At 43.6% G+C, this 13,865-nt stretch overlaps 1 protein-coding gene across 4 annotated transcripts in view; it reads left to right on the top strand.

The window, feature by feature from the left end:
• LOC141113459 (CMP-N-acetylneuraminate-beta-galactosamide-alpha-2,3-sialyltransferase 2-like) overlaps positions 1-2,732 on the top strand; it is a 142,223-nt gene extending 139,491 nt beyond the window's left edge. For all 4 annotated transcript variants that reach the window (XM_073606561.1, XM_073606560.1, XM_073606563.1 and 1 more), the window contains one exon: positions 2,482-2,732. In XM_073606561.1, the coding sequence (XP_073462662.1) occupies positions 2,482-2,649 (168 nt within the window). In that variant the 3' untranslated portion in view covers positions 2,650-2,732. The remainder of the gene's footprint in view (positions 1-2,481) is intronic.
• The last annotated feature ends 11,133 nt before the right edge of the window (positions 2,733-13,865 follow it).

Genomic DNA, 13,865 nt, shown 5'->3' with positions numbered 1-13,865 from the left:
GGGAGAGGTAAGAGAGAGAGGGAGGGGGGGTGAGAGAGAGAGGGAGGGGGTGAGAGAGAGGGAGGGGGTGAGAGAGAGAAGGAGGGGGTGAGAGAGAGAAGGAGGGGGTGAGAGAGAGGGAGGGGGTGAGAGAGAGAAGGAGGGGGTGAGAGAGAAAGGTAGAGGTAAGAGAGGGAGGGGGTGAGAGAGGGAGGGAGGGGGTGAGAGAGAGAGAAAGGGAGAGGTAAGAGAGAGAGGGAGGGGGTGAGAGAGAGGGAGGGCGTGAGAGAGAGAGAAAGGGAGGGGGGTGAGAGAGAGGGAGGGCGTGAGAGAGAGAGAGAGGGAGGGCGTGAGAGAGAGAGGGAGGGGGTGAGAGAGAGAGAAAGGGAGAGGTGAGAGGGAAGGGTGAGAGAGAGAGAGAGGGTGCCTTTGCATAGCTGTACCAGGGTAGCAATGTGGTGCGCATGTGTGAACTGTGGGTTGAGCAACATTATGGTAAGAGTGGGAGGGGCTTCCCTACACGTGATGCATGCGAATGTGCGCACTCTGTCACATCTGCATGATGTGAATGGAGCCTTACACTTACCAACCATGTAACAGGGATATTTACTATGACAGACCCTTCTCTTCCTCTCTGTTAATCTCTGCAGCTTTATCCACCTCCTCTCAGTACACCTGTGCATTCTAAATTCCCCTGCTAACTTCTGCACCCCAAACCCCCTCATCTCTGCTTAACTGCACATGCCTCTGCTCATCTTTGCACCCCATTGCCCTCCAAACTGTAATCCCTTCCCTGTTTACCTCTAGACACCCCCCCCCCCCAATATCCATCTGCTCACCTTTGCAGTACAGGATGATGGCAGGTTCAGTGACTGTGGCAAGCAGAGCTTGTTGTACATCTCCAACGTTGGCAGCATTCAGCAAAGGTAATGAACCAGGGCTCAGAGTTTGACATGCCTATGAATGCTCTAACAATTTACATATCAATATATCAATCATGTGTATACTGCACACAGAGCAGGACTGGGCAGCATTAGTGACTCAATCACACTACTGGGCTGGTCCTATCTTAAGGAAAGGGCCTGGAGCTGCAGCTCCAATAGCCCTTATGTTAATCCCATCCTGCTCAAATTACACTCAGCTCTCCTTTCTGAGCTGTGCAGTGTGAGATATTAGATCCCCGCCCGCTGCTTTTCCTAGCTGAAAAAAAGCCTTTGAGCTGTGTGATTTAGGAGGCTGTAGAGGAGACAGAGCTGCAGATAAACAGATGCAACCTATGTAGGTGGATTTGTGTATCACCTGAGGCTGTTCACTTCAGCAGGTAGATGTAAGACTTTACAAACACTTTAAAGAAAAAACGTCCCTGACATGCAGGCACCAGGAGGTGCCTACTGTATGCTGACTGCACTGGATTATGGTTTTTTGCAGTTCCTTAGGACTTCTCTTTGTGGAGAGAGAGAGAGGGCACAGGCAGTTTTCAGCTTACAAGATTTCTGGCAGGCATTTTAAGCCCTTATCAAATAGATATAACAAAACAATTTCACTGCTATATCTAAAGTGGTCCTTTCTCGCCCAGCACTTCAAATCCCTGTTGCATGCAATTGGGAATGCTATTCATTGACAGGCTCTGGTGATGTAGGTAGGGCCTTACAGCTGCACAACTGCCCCCTGGGAGGGCTACGTCACCATTGCCTCCCTGGGAGATCTCCTCTGTATACTGCAAAATCGTACAAAATCTCAGGGATCTCCTAATTACATATACTACAATACATCATCTGTGAGGGGGGCCTCCTGGGGTCGGGGGGTGTGAAAACTATTCCGGCAAGTAAAGGAAGTTACTATCAAAGACAGTGAAGCTGTGAGCAGTACTTATTTTACTTTATTTTCTAGAATTCAGATCAAGGGGGAGTAAAAAGGAGAGATTCATTATTAGGGTTAGCATTACATGATACTTATATAAATGATATATCATTTATATTTATATATAATTTATATATTATTATATTTATATATTATAATTTATACTATTAATACTATAAATGTTGCATTCTTGGTCCTTCTGCATGATGCTCCATACCACCTTCTGCATACAGAATAAAAATAAATGAAGAATGTAGCATTGGTAGTCTGACGCCATGGTTTGGCATAAAGCAGTGTTCCCTATTTAGAGTTGTCACAAAAGTATAGAGATGGGGCTTAAAGGACAAGGACAAGCACACCCCTTGGATTCCGATATTTTTAAGAAGATTGCAATGGAATGAGGATGTTGTCGTCAAACAAAACCAAAAAAACAGTTTACTGACTCTTCAATCTTTGCTTATTTAAAGTTTATTGCATTCTTTGTTTAACCGAGAATCTGAGTCACTGGCACAGTATTGATATCAATATCAAATGAATATAAAGGTCACAATTTAATGCAATTGGAAGCAGAGGTCACAATTTTTGCAGTTGTTATTTGACAGTCTTGAGCTAATTGTGATCTTCTTTCTTCTTCCTCCTTAGATATCAGTGTTTGGTTTTGGTGCAGACAGGAATGGAAACTGGCACCACTACTGGGAAAAGAACAAATTTCCGGGGGCCTTCCGCTGGACCGGGGTGCACAATGCTGAGTTTGAGTCTGAACTCCTATCTATGTTAGCCAAAGAAGGAAGGTTAAAATTTTACAAGTGATAGATGTATTTCTAAAGCCATAAGAGAAATCTGTGGGGTTTTTTTTTTGTACTTTGGTAATAAAAAAAATGCTGCTCATGATACATTTTGTGCTGATGTTGGTGTCTTATTTTACAACAGAGAAAAAATTAAATTTGGGATGTTTTTTATAGTAGTATGTGAATGTGAGCCTCGAAGAGTTTAAGATCAGGCAACAAAAGATACCTGCTGTTACATTTATTAGCCAAAAAAGCTAAAAACGCTTTTATGAGTTCAACTGCCAACTACCGCTTTTCTGTCCAATAGAACCCCCCTAGTGGTTAGTACGGGTGCTCTCATTGGACAGGAAAATGGCAGTTAGTAGGCCTTATCCATAATGTAAGGGCAAGCTGGGTTCCATCATCAAAGCAGAGCTAAACCCATCAATTTAACTGTTTCCCAGAACAGTTACAATCAAGGCATGCTGTGAATGATAACTTGTGCTCTGAACTGAACTGTCAAGCCATCAAATGTCTGGAGTCATAACTGATCATATGTGCAGCACCATGTCAACTGCAAATCAGAAACTGAGATGGCAGCTTCATTGGCTGTAAAGGATAGCATAACATGAAATTAACCACTTGCTTACTGGGCACTTAACCCCCCCCCCTCCTATCCGGACCAATTTTCAGCTTTCAGCGCTGACGCACTTTGAATGACAATTGCGCAGACATACAACACTGTACCCAAATGAAATTTTTATCATTTTTTTCCCACAAATAGAGCTTTTTTTTGGTGGTATTTAATCACTTTTGCGGTTTTTATTTTTTGTTAAAAAAAATGTAAAAAGACCGAATTTAGAAAAAAAAAAAAATTTTTTTTTTTTTTTTATATTTTGTTATAAAATTAAAAAAAAGGTAATTTTTCTCCTTCATTGATGTGCGCTGATAAGGTGGCACTGATGGGCACTGATAGCTGAAGGGCACCATGTGATCAGCTGTCATTGGCTGACAGCTGAACACATGGTAAGGGGCCGGGACCGGCCCCTTGGATCGGTGATCACCTGAGTGTCAGTGACTCGGTGATCACAGCGCGCTCCATGCGCGCCCTGCAGGGCGCGTGCACAGGGGAGGCCGTCATATGACGGCCTCCCGGGAATTCAGGTCCGTGCTGTAGCCGTCATTCGGCTATAGCGCGGATGTCAAGTGGTTAAACCACAGAGGGGCACAAGAGGCTTTTTCTGGTCTACAAAGGTAACAGCAAGCATCTAGCTCTCCTAGCAAAAAAATTGCTAGGAGAGCAAAGATACCACTCACCTGCTTCTACAGGTTGTTTCCTCACTGTCTGGACCAGCAAAGGAAAAATACACTGCAGTTTTCTTGCTGGTAAACATAATTTTGCAGCATTTTGGCCATTGAGGAAGCAGCTCAGTAGAACACCCTTTCTCAACCTTTTCAACACAGAGGAACCCTAGAAATATCTTTCTGGTATCCAGGACCGTCTTTAATATTGATTGGGGCCTGGGCAAACATTTTCTTGGGGCCACCCAACCGCTCTTAGACATATAACAAATAGCAGTAAGACTAAAAACCTGTTTACTGCAGCAGATCAGGCAGCAATTGCAATTGGTTGCCAGAGGATACAGAATATTATTACCGATCACTGACTGGTTGTTAGAGGTTACAACACATAATTTCTGCTTCCTCATTCATTGCTAGAGGTTACTGCACATCATTACTGCTCACTGAGAGACATACTACAGGAGATAACCAGAGACTGCAAATCTAATACAGGAGATAACCAGAGACTGCAAATCTAATACGGGAGATGACCAGAGACTGTGAATCTAATACAGGAGATGACCAGAGACTGCAAATCTAATACAGGAGATGACCAGAGACTGCAAATCTAGTACAGGAGATGACCAGAGACTGCGGATCTAATACAGGAGATAACCAGAGACTACAAATCTAATACAGGAGATGACCAGAGACTGCAAATCTAATACAGGAGATGACCAGAGACTGCGGATCTAATACAGGAGATAACCAGAGACTGCAAATCTAATACAGGAGATGACCAGAGACTGCAAATCTAATACAGGAGATGACCAGAGACTGCAAATCTAATACAGGAGATGACCAGAGACTGCAAATCTAATACAGGAGATGACCAGAGACTGCAAATCTAATACAGGAGATGACCAGAGACTGCAAATCTAATACAGGAGATGACCAGAGACTGCGGATCTAATACAGGAGATAACCAGAGACTGCTAATCTAGTACAGGAGATGACCAGAGACTGCCGATCTAATACAGGAGATGACCAGAGACTGCGGATCTAATACAGGAGATGATCAGAGACTGCAGATCTAATACAGGAGATAACCAGAGACTGCGGATCTAATACAGGAGATGACCAGAGACTGCGGATCTAATACAGGAGACCCATTTTAACCTGTGTGGACCACCTTCTGTGTCTGTACCAAGGCCAAACGTTCCAGGGTATGTAAACTTTTCATTAGGGCCATTTGGCCCTATCATGATTTTAAAAGGAGCCAAAAAAACTATGTGATAATAAATGGCTTCGTGTGATCACTATCCTTGGATAAAAGACAGTTTTTGGCATGATTGGTCATATTTTCAATATAAATGCCCAAATTTCACAATTTGTGCTAGGGTATGCAAACTTTTGAGCACAACTGAATATTTATGGATTTTTCTTTTACTAGTAATGGCGGCGATCAGCGACTTATAGTGGGACTGCGATATTGCGGCAGACAAATCAGACACCTAACTGACACTTTTTTGGGAACCAGTGACACCAATACAGTAATCTGTGCTAAAAATATGCACTGTCATTGTACTAATGACACTGGCAGGGAAGGGGTTAACATCTAGAGCGATCAAGGGGTAAATGTGTGGCCAACATGTTTTACTGTGTACTATGTGAGGTATTTTTACTGAGCAATGTGCTGTTTTTTACTTCCTGCTGAGCAGAAAGAAAGAAACAGCACATTGCTGCTGTCAGAAGAAAGCTCTGTTTGTTTACTGACACAGGTCTCTCTTCGGTAATCTCCGGAGCCGATTGTTGGGTGCCAGCGACCAATTAGTGGCCGGCACCCACTGTTTGGTTCATGCTGCAGACAATCGCAGCACAGCCGGGGCAAATACTGTAGCTGCTGACTTTTAATATAAGGACACTTACCTGCCCAAGGAGCCCACGATGACGGCACCCCAAGCTGATCCGCCCATCGGCTCCGGGTGCAGGTGCCGGCATCTTCACTATGGGAAACAGGAAGTGAGTCCTTGCGGCTTCACAGCCCGTTTCCTACTGCGCAAGCACCTTCTGAATGGTCCCGCTGTCTTCTGGAACCTGTGTGCCTCCCAGAAGGCAGCAGGGGAAGGAGAAGGGGCCGGAAATTACGTAGATCGTCGCACAACGATTGTAGGGATCTTACCCGGAAGTAGGAGCGGGTACCTGGTTTTGACAGGTATCCGCTCCCCCCACCCCGAAAGGTGCCAAATGTGGCAGTGGAGGGTGGGGGAAGCAAACAAGCGGAGCTTCCCATTTTGGGTGGAGCTCCACTTTAACTCCTCAAAAGGAGAATCGATCTACAATGCTTCATCAACAGTCGCTCAGAGGAGAGCGATCTCCTCTAAGAATGCCTGAACTCAGCAGCAGTAATTTACTGCTGCTTGATAAACAGACACCTAAATTACAGAGCCCTGTTAAAAAAAAAAAAAAAATCAGAGCCCTGCAGTTTAAAGTAATGAGGAGAGCTGAAGCACTCTGTAGTTTTAATATTTTATGCACACCTAGAAGCTGAAGATTACCCAGAATCTAGAGAACACAGTTTAAAGCATGATAGGCAGCTCAATGGTAGAACTGCAGAAGAGCCAACAGCAGGCCGGCAACAGGCAGTCAATGGCGAGGCAATGGCTTAGCGTTGTCAGCCTGCAACAGGAAGTGCTGATACTGACAGGATCTCCAAGTAAGAAACTTTGTAACAATAAAAAATGTTTGCTTAAAGAGGAAGTAAACTTCCCTGGTTTATTTGTACCTATAGGTAAGGCTTACCTATAAGTACTGTAAATATCTCCTAAACTTGCAATGTTTAGGAGATTCTTACTGTATACTCCGCCGATGATGTCATTGGTGCATGCGCTCTGAAGGAACGGGTGCCCTTGCCGTTTCTTAAGAGCCCTGTGCCGTGACCGGCGGCGGGCGCGGGAGCGACGTTACACGCCTCCGGCCAGTCACGCAGAGATTCAACCAGCCTCCAGCATGACAACGAGGACTTTGTTTGCAGGTAAGTTTCACATAATGTGTTAGTATGCGATTGCAGGTCAGCAAAATGAAAAAAAAAAAGAGGCAGCGTTTACTTCCTCTTTAAGAAAACTGCATAGAGTTACACATGATACCAAACATACATAAAACTAGTTTTGGGTTTACATACACTGTAATCCTTTTGCTGCCAGAGACATTTTTTTTATTTCTCTCTTACATACTAAAAGGAACAATGTTTTTACATGAAAATGCACTTAAAGCCCCAAAACATTATATTATTTCCTGAAAGCAGAAACCCTGTGGAATAAAATGGGGGTAGTTGCAATTTTTTATGTCACGTTATATTTTCACTACTGTATTTGAAATCTATATCAGAAAAAAAAACACTAAATTTTAAGTGATGGCTCTAGAATTATTGCTTTCCCTGTGGCATGCATGATGATAACTAATATAAACTACATCATGTTTTTGTAGGTGTGTGCACCCAACACACATGTTTGCATTCAGAACATAGCTCCCAACTGTCCCTGATTTCGAGGGACTGTCCCTGATTTCCAGCAATGTTCCTCATTACTCCTCATTTGTCCCTCATTTTGGTCTGATCTATATAGATGTATATAAAATGCACTTTTTATCTATCAAAAAGTGTTTTCCAGCGCTAAACCTTTCATCTGATTTCTAAATGGCTGCATTTGTAAATTCCAAAAGCAAATATAAAGGAATAGTAGTGGTAAAAAAAGCACTCGTGGTTTTAACCAATCTTGTTTTTTTGTACAATTCTCCTTTAAGTGGGTGTGGCAGTGGGTGTGGCAGTGGGTGTGTCCAATCCCCCCCGGACATCCCCCAGGCCTTAGGCTCCCGCCTACGTTGCCTTGTGTCTTTTGCTATAGTGGGACTTTAACACCGTTATGCGCTTTCAGGAAGGGAAGGGGGGAGACGAAACAGGCTTGATTTACTAAAACTGGAAAGTGCAAAATCTGGTACAGCTGTGCATGGTAGCCAATCGACTTCTGCCTTAAGCTTGTTCAATTATGACTTGACAATAAAACCTGGGAGCTGATTGGTTTCTGTGCAGAGCTGTTCAAGATTTTGCACTCTCCAGTTTTAGTAAATCAGCCCCAATATGCTGGTAGCTTGAGGCCATAAAGTCAGCAGGGTGATAACTGACAAATTTTAGGTGAACTGTTATCTTTGACTCTGGAAACCATGAGTTGGTATCAGACAAAATAAAGCTAAATTTCAATGCCATGTGGACTAGTGATCTTTATGTTTTGGCTTGGAAGACTGCCACTGAAAAAGTAAGTTTGAATTACAAGCTACATTCCCTACCTTAGCCTAATTTACAGCTGCCTTTTAATACCCTCTTCGTTACTGCATTGCAGTAATGCATGCACATAGCTCCCAACTGTCCCTGATTTGGAGCAATGTCCCTCTGTCCCTCATTCCTCCTCATTTGTCCTCATTTTGGTCTGATCTATATAGATGTATATAAAATTCACTTTTATCTATCAAAAAGTGTTTCCCAGTGCTAAACCTTTCATCTGATTTTTAAATTGCTGCATTTGTAAATTCAAAAACCCAATATAAAGGAATAGTAGTGGTAAAAAAAGTTTTTGTGGGTTTAACCAATCTTGTTTTTTTTGTACAATTCTCCTTTAAGGGGGCGTGGCAAGGGGTGTGTCCTATGCCTGCATACTTTTGCTGATAGGTGTCCCTTATTCCCATCTCAAAAATGGGAGGTATGCATGCATGTTAACATGTAATGCGTAGGCCTACTCACACTTGTCTGTTTTGCTGCATAAAAATGCATTTTAAGAAGAAATCCCATTCTGTCCTATGGGGGTGGGTCACAGGTTGCAGTTTAGTGAAAGAAAAAGTGAAACTAAATAGGTGCAGTCACGCCTACAATGTGTGTGTATAACCATGCATGCTGGAACACGCACGGAACATTATGAATCTAAAAAAAGCCTCTAGGCTGCCAACGCACCATAACACACTAAAATCAGACATTTGCTTTTAAAGCAGTACACCACAACGCACAAATGGTTTGCATCTGTGTGCGCTGCAATGTAAGTGCATTGTGTGGCGCTGTCTAGGTGTTTTTGTTTTATGCATTGCAGTACTACAACACTCTAATGTGAACAGGGTCTGAATAGTGTCCCTATTTCTGCAGCATGCTGTATTGCATATGAACAAAATTAACAACTTACAAATAGAAATGCATTTGAAAATGCGTGTCATATGTTACCAGCTCAGCTTACTCTCATTAATCATTTATAAATACAATACTCAGGCATAAAAACTCATTAAATTATAATATGGCAGCCACCCAATGTCTGACTGTACTGCTCATACCATAAACAAATACAAACTCAAGAACTGAGAATTACAGGGAGCACATAGGAAAGAAATAAGCAATAGTTTTCCAATCAATCAAATGTTCATTTTCCTTGTTTCACCTATGTCAAAGTGTCCGAAGTGTGGTCACCTCAAGCCCAATCTGGTTCTATATTATATAGGGTGAATCGCTGGATATAATGTACCCCAGGTCCCCTTATTGCTATTATTTAGTCAAACTTGTTCTCTATATTTGTGGGAGAAGTCAGCTGGAGGCGCAGAGTGACTTAGGCTTGCACGTGTTACTCCTCTAATCTTTCAGACGTAATTGCAGGCGTTTTTTTTTTTTTAAGTATATGCGTTTGCGCATTTTCGCATGCGCAATTTCGCACAAATTTATTCTCATATTCCCATTCTGTACAATACGCAAATGGAAATGCGCACTTGCGGGTATTTGCATGCATGAAGCATAAATTACTATAAATTACTGACCAAAAATGCAGATTTTTCTATTTTTTTTTTTCCGAACTGAACAATGCACAGCGCTTGTTTGCATGCCTGTGTGCATAGGCACATTACAATTAAGGGCTGTATTTTAGCTCAGTAAAAAAAAAAAAAAAAAAAGCTGTTCTGAGCTTTTTCACGCTGCAGTGTGCAAGAGGCCTAATTTGTTTCCTAACGGCGAGCAGATACATCATGGAGTCCTGGATTTCCCCCATACCCCCAACATTGCGGGAGGTAATAAGCGACCTTAGGCATTTGTTCCCCTTTGCAATATTAGATGCGGAATTGTAAAAGGGAACACGCACTTCATGTTTTTTTTAATTGGTGGAGACTTAACTCTGGAAAAAACTCTGGATAGTGTAGAAATAGTACATTCCCCCATCCAAAGACTCTATAGTTATTTCCTTAGGTTCTTATATTAGAGTATATGTGCAAGGGGTGGCCCGTGCATTGTGGGCTCACGGGCTCTGCCCCCCCATCCATGCGCCAGGCCCCTTTCAGGAGGCCGGACACATGGATTCCTATGGCGGGGGTTGGAGGGGGTGGTACTTTTTGAAGCACCTGATTAGAGCCAGAGGCTCTAATAGGCTTCAAAATAGGGTGGGCACGGAGCGCAGAGAGTGCGCCCTGATCCCACCAAATTGTGTGACGATAGCGAATTAATTTTAGCTATTTTAACACTAGCGCTCCTCCCCGCCAATCAGGGAGGCAGGTCGTCAGACCTGTTTCCCGATTGGCCAAAGCGCCAGGGCATCCTATTGGATGCCTGGCGCTTAGGAAGAGGTGGCACAGAGGAGACACTAGGATGGACATCAGGACTGGCTGTAAGTGCCGGACCACCTGTGGGGGGGGGGGGGGGGTGCTGTCAGAGAGCCGCGAGCGCGGGGGGGGGGCATCAGAGCTGTGAGCGGGGGGGGCTGTCAGAGCCACTGGGGAGTCGGTGGGCACAATGGCTGCATATGATGGGCACAAATGGCTGCATTTGATGGGCACAAATGGCTGCATATGAGAGGCACAAGTGGCTGCATATGAGAGGCACAGTGGCTGCGTTTGATGGGCACAGTGGCTGCATTTGATGGGCACAAGTGGCTGCATTTGATGGGCACAATGGCTGCATTTGATGGGCACAAGTGGCTACATTTAACGGGCACAAGTGGCTGCATTTGATGGGCACAAGTGGCTGCATATAATGGGCACAAGTGGCTGCATATAATGGGCACAAGTGGCTGCATATACTGGGCACAATTGGCTGCATATACTGGGCACAAGTGGCTGCATTTGACGGGCACAAGTGGCTGCATTTGACGGGCACAAGTGGCTGCATATGATGGGCACAAGTGGCTGCATATGATGGGCACAAGTGGCTGCATATGAGAGGCACAGTGGCTGCGTTTGATGGGCACAGTGGCTGCATTTGATGGGCACAGTGGCTGCATTTGATGGGCACAAGTGGCTGCATTTGATGGGCACAAGTGGCTACATTTAACGGGCACAAGTGGCTGCATTTGATGGGCACAAGTGGCTGCATATAATGGGCACAAGTGGCTGCATATAATGGGCACAAGTGGCTGCATATAATGGGCACAAGTGGCTGCATATACTGGGCACAATTGGCTGCATATACTGGGCACAAGTGGCTGCATTTGACGGGCACAAGTGGCTGCATATGATGGGCACAAGTGGCTGCATATGATGGGCACAGTGGCTGCGCTTGATGGGCAAAATGGCTGCATATGATGGGCACAAGTGGCTGCATATGATGGGCACAAGTGGCTGCATTTGATGGGCACAAGTTGCTGCATATGATGGGCACAAGTGGCTGCATTTGATTGGCACAGTGACTGCATATGATGGGCACAGTGGCTGCATATGATGGGCACAGTGGCTGCATATGATGGGCACAAGTGGCTGCATATGATGGGCACAAGTGGCTGCATTTGATGGGCACAAGTGGCTGCATATGATGGGCACAAGTGGCTGCATATGATGGGCACAAGTGGCTGCATATGATCGGCACAGTGGCTGCGTTATGGCACAATGGCTGCATTTGATGGGCACAGTGAGGCTGCAATTGATGGACACAGTGAGGCTGCAATTGATGGGGGGGGGGGGTTCAGTATTTTTCAGTTTGTTTGCACTTCCCCCAAAAAATTTGAGCACCAGCCACCACTGGTATGTGCTATTTTAGGTCCACATTGTTGTACACCAATAACCTCCTAATGGAGTTATATAGTCACAGCATACATTTTGATTTTATAACATCAGCATTGTAATTACAATACAAACCATAGTATTATTAACAACCTAATATAAGCTTACTTGACAAATATCCTTTCATGTTGTGAGCTCTGCCTTTCTGCTGGCAATCCCTTTCCACGACTTCCTGGATTCCCGGCATGCTTTGCAGCTTCTCCTCTGCTGCTTATTCCCAATATCCCATGGTACCTTGCTGCCTGCTAGCAGTGATCCCTGTTCAGACCCATTCTCCAGAAACTCCTCCTCCTGTAGTTTAGAAGGCAGGTGTTTAGTCAGATTAGGCGACCCGTCAGAATTTGTAACAGAAGTGACGTTTCGTCGCCGCCATCTTGCTACACCCCGCACTCCTCCACAGTAAGGATACAGTGAGAAGGCGGCAAGCAGACATCTTGTTACACCCACCGGAGTCTTGCATGTCACACTTATTTTTAACAGTAAACAAAGCTTATATAGGGAAATATGGTATTTAAAAATCCGTCTGACTCTTTAGATTTTTTTAGAATTTTTAAAAGCAGCGGCAAGCCTGCTGATCGAACAGGTTTGTTAAACTGACAGAAAACCGCTGCTTTGAAAAATCAACATCAAAACAGTCTGAGGGATTTGAAAATACTGAATTTCACTGTATAAGCTGAGTTTACTGTTAAAAATAAGTGTGAAATGCAAGACTCCGGTGGGTGTAACAAGATGTCTGTTTACCGCTTTCTCAATGTATCTTTACTGTGGTCGAGTGCAGGATGTACCAAGATGTCGGCGATGGAACGCCACTTCCGTTACAAATTCTGATGGGTCGCCTAATCTGACGAAACACAGGCTCTGTGAAATGTGTGACACAGCAGTGCCTACCTACAGGGCATAGTGACTACGTGTCACAGAATTCAAGGAAGTAAATGTGTGGGGATCTTCACAAAGTCAGTTTCCAAACTTCAAGATCTTTCAGATTAAAAGGAGAAGGCTAGAAATAATTTAAATACAGCATAATGTGGAATTAAATATATACGATTTTACATTTTGACGATTGATACACTTTACATTTTGTTTTGTATTGTATTGTGTTATGTTCTTTATTTTCTACTTGTTTTTGTCATTTTATGCGCATGTTTGGGTGCCTTTGCTTTCAGTTGTTGTAAAATATGAAAAATTGTTAATTTCACAAACATGTATTGCAGAAATAATAATAAAGTGATCCCTACACTCTCCTCTTAATGTGGTTGTAAACCCCAGTCATGGAATTTGGCAAAGCACATATCTCTGCAGTGTTTACTTATCTCTCTCCAAAGTTCTAATTGTAATTTCTCTCTGGTGCTCCGTTCCCCTGTTATCAGCATGAGTCACTTCTGACAAGTCCTCCGACACATGACATAACATGAGCTACAAATTTTGTGTCGGGGAGGGTGCTTAACATGGAGCTTGTGTCTGGGAGGGTGCTTGACCACTTCAGCCCTGGAAGGATTTGCCCCCTTAATGACGATACGGCACTGTGTCGCTTTAACTGACAATTGCGCGGCCGTGTGACGCTATACCCAAACAAAATTGACGTCCTTCTTTTCCCACAAATAGAGCTTTCTTTTGGTGGTATTTGATCACCTCTGCGGTTTTTATTTTTTGTGCTATAAACAAAAAAAAGACCGACAATTTTGAAAAAAAAACTATTTTTTTTACTTTCTGCTATAATACATATCCAAAAAAATATATAAAAAAATGAATTTATTCATCAGTTTAGGCCGATGTATATTCTTTTACAAAAAATTGCAATAGGCATATATTGATTGGTTTGCGCAAAAGTTATCGCGTCTACAAACTATGGGATGGATTTAGGGACTTTAATTTTTTTATTGTTTTTACTGGTGATGGCGGCGATCTGTGATTTTT

The sequence above is a fragment of the Aquarana catesbeiana genome, linkage group LG12, assembly GCF_042186555.1.
Source record: "Aquarana catesbeiana isolate 2022-GZ linkage group LG12, ASM4218655v1, whole genome shotgun sequence".
Classification (NCBI taxonomy): Eukaryota; Metazoa; Chordata; class Amphibia; order Anura; family Ranidae; genus Aquarana; species Aquarana catesbeiana.
Note: the sequence above shows the minus strand (reverse complement) of the source record. Positions and strands in the feature narration are given on the sequence as shown.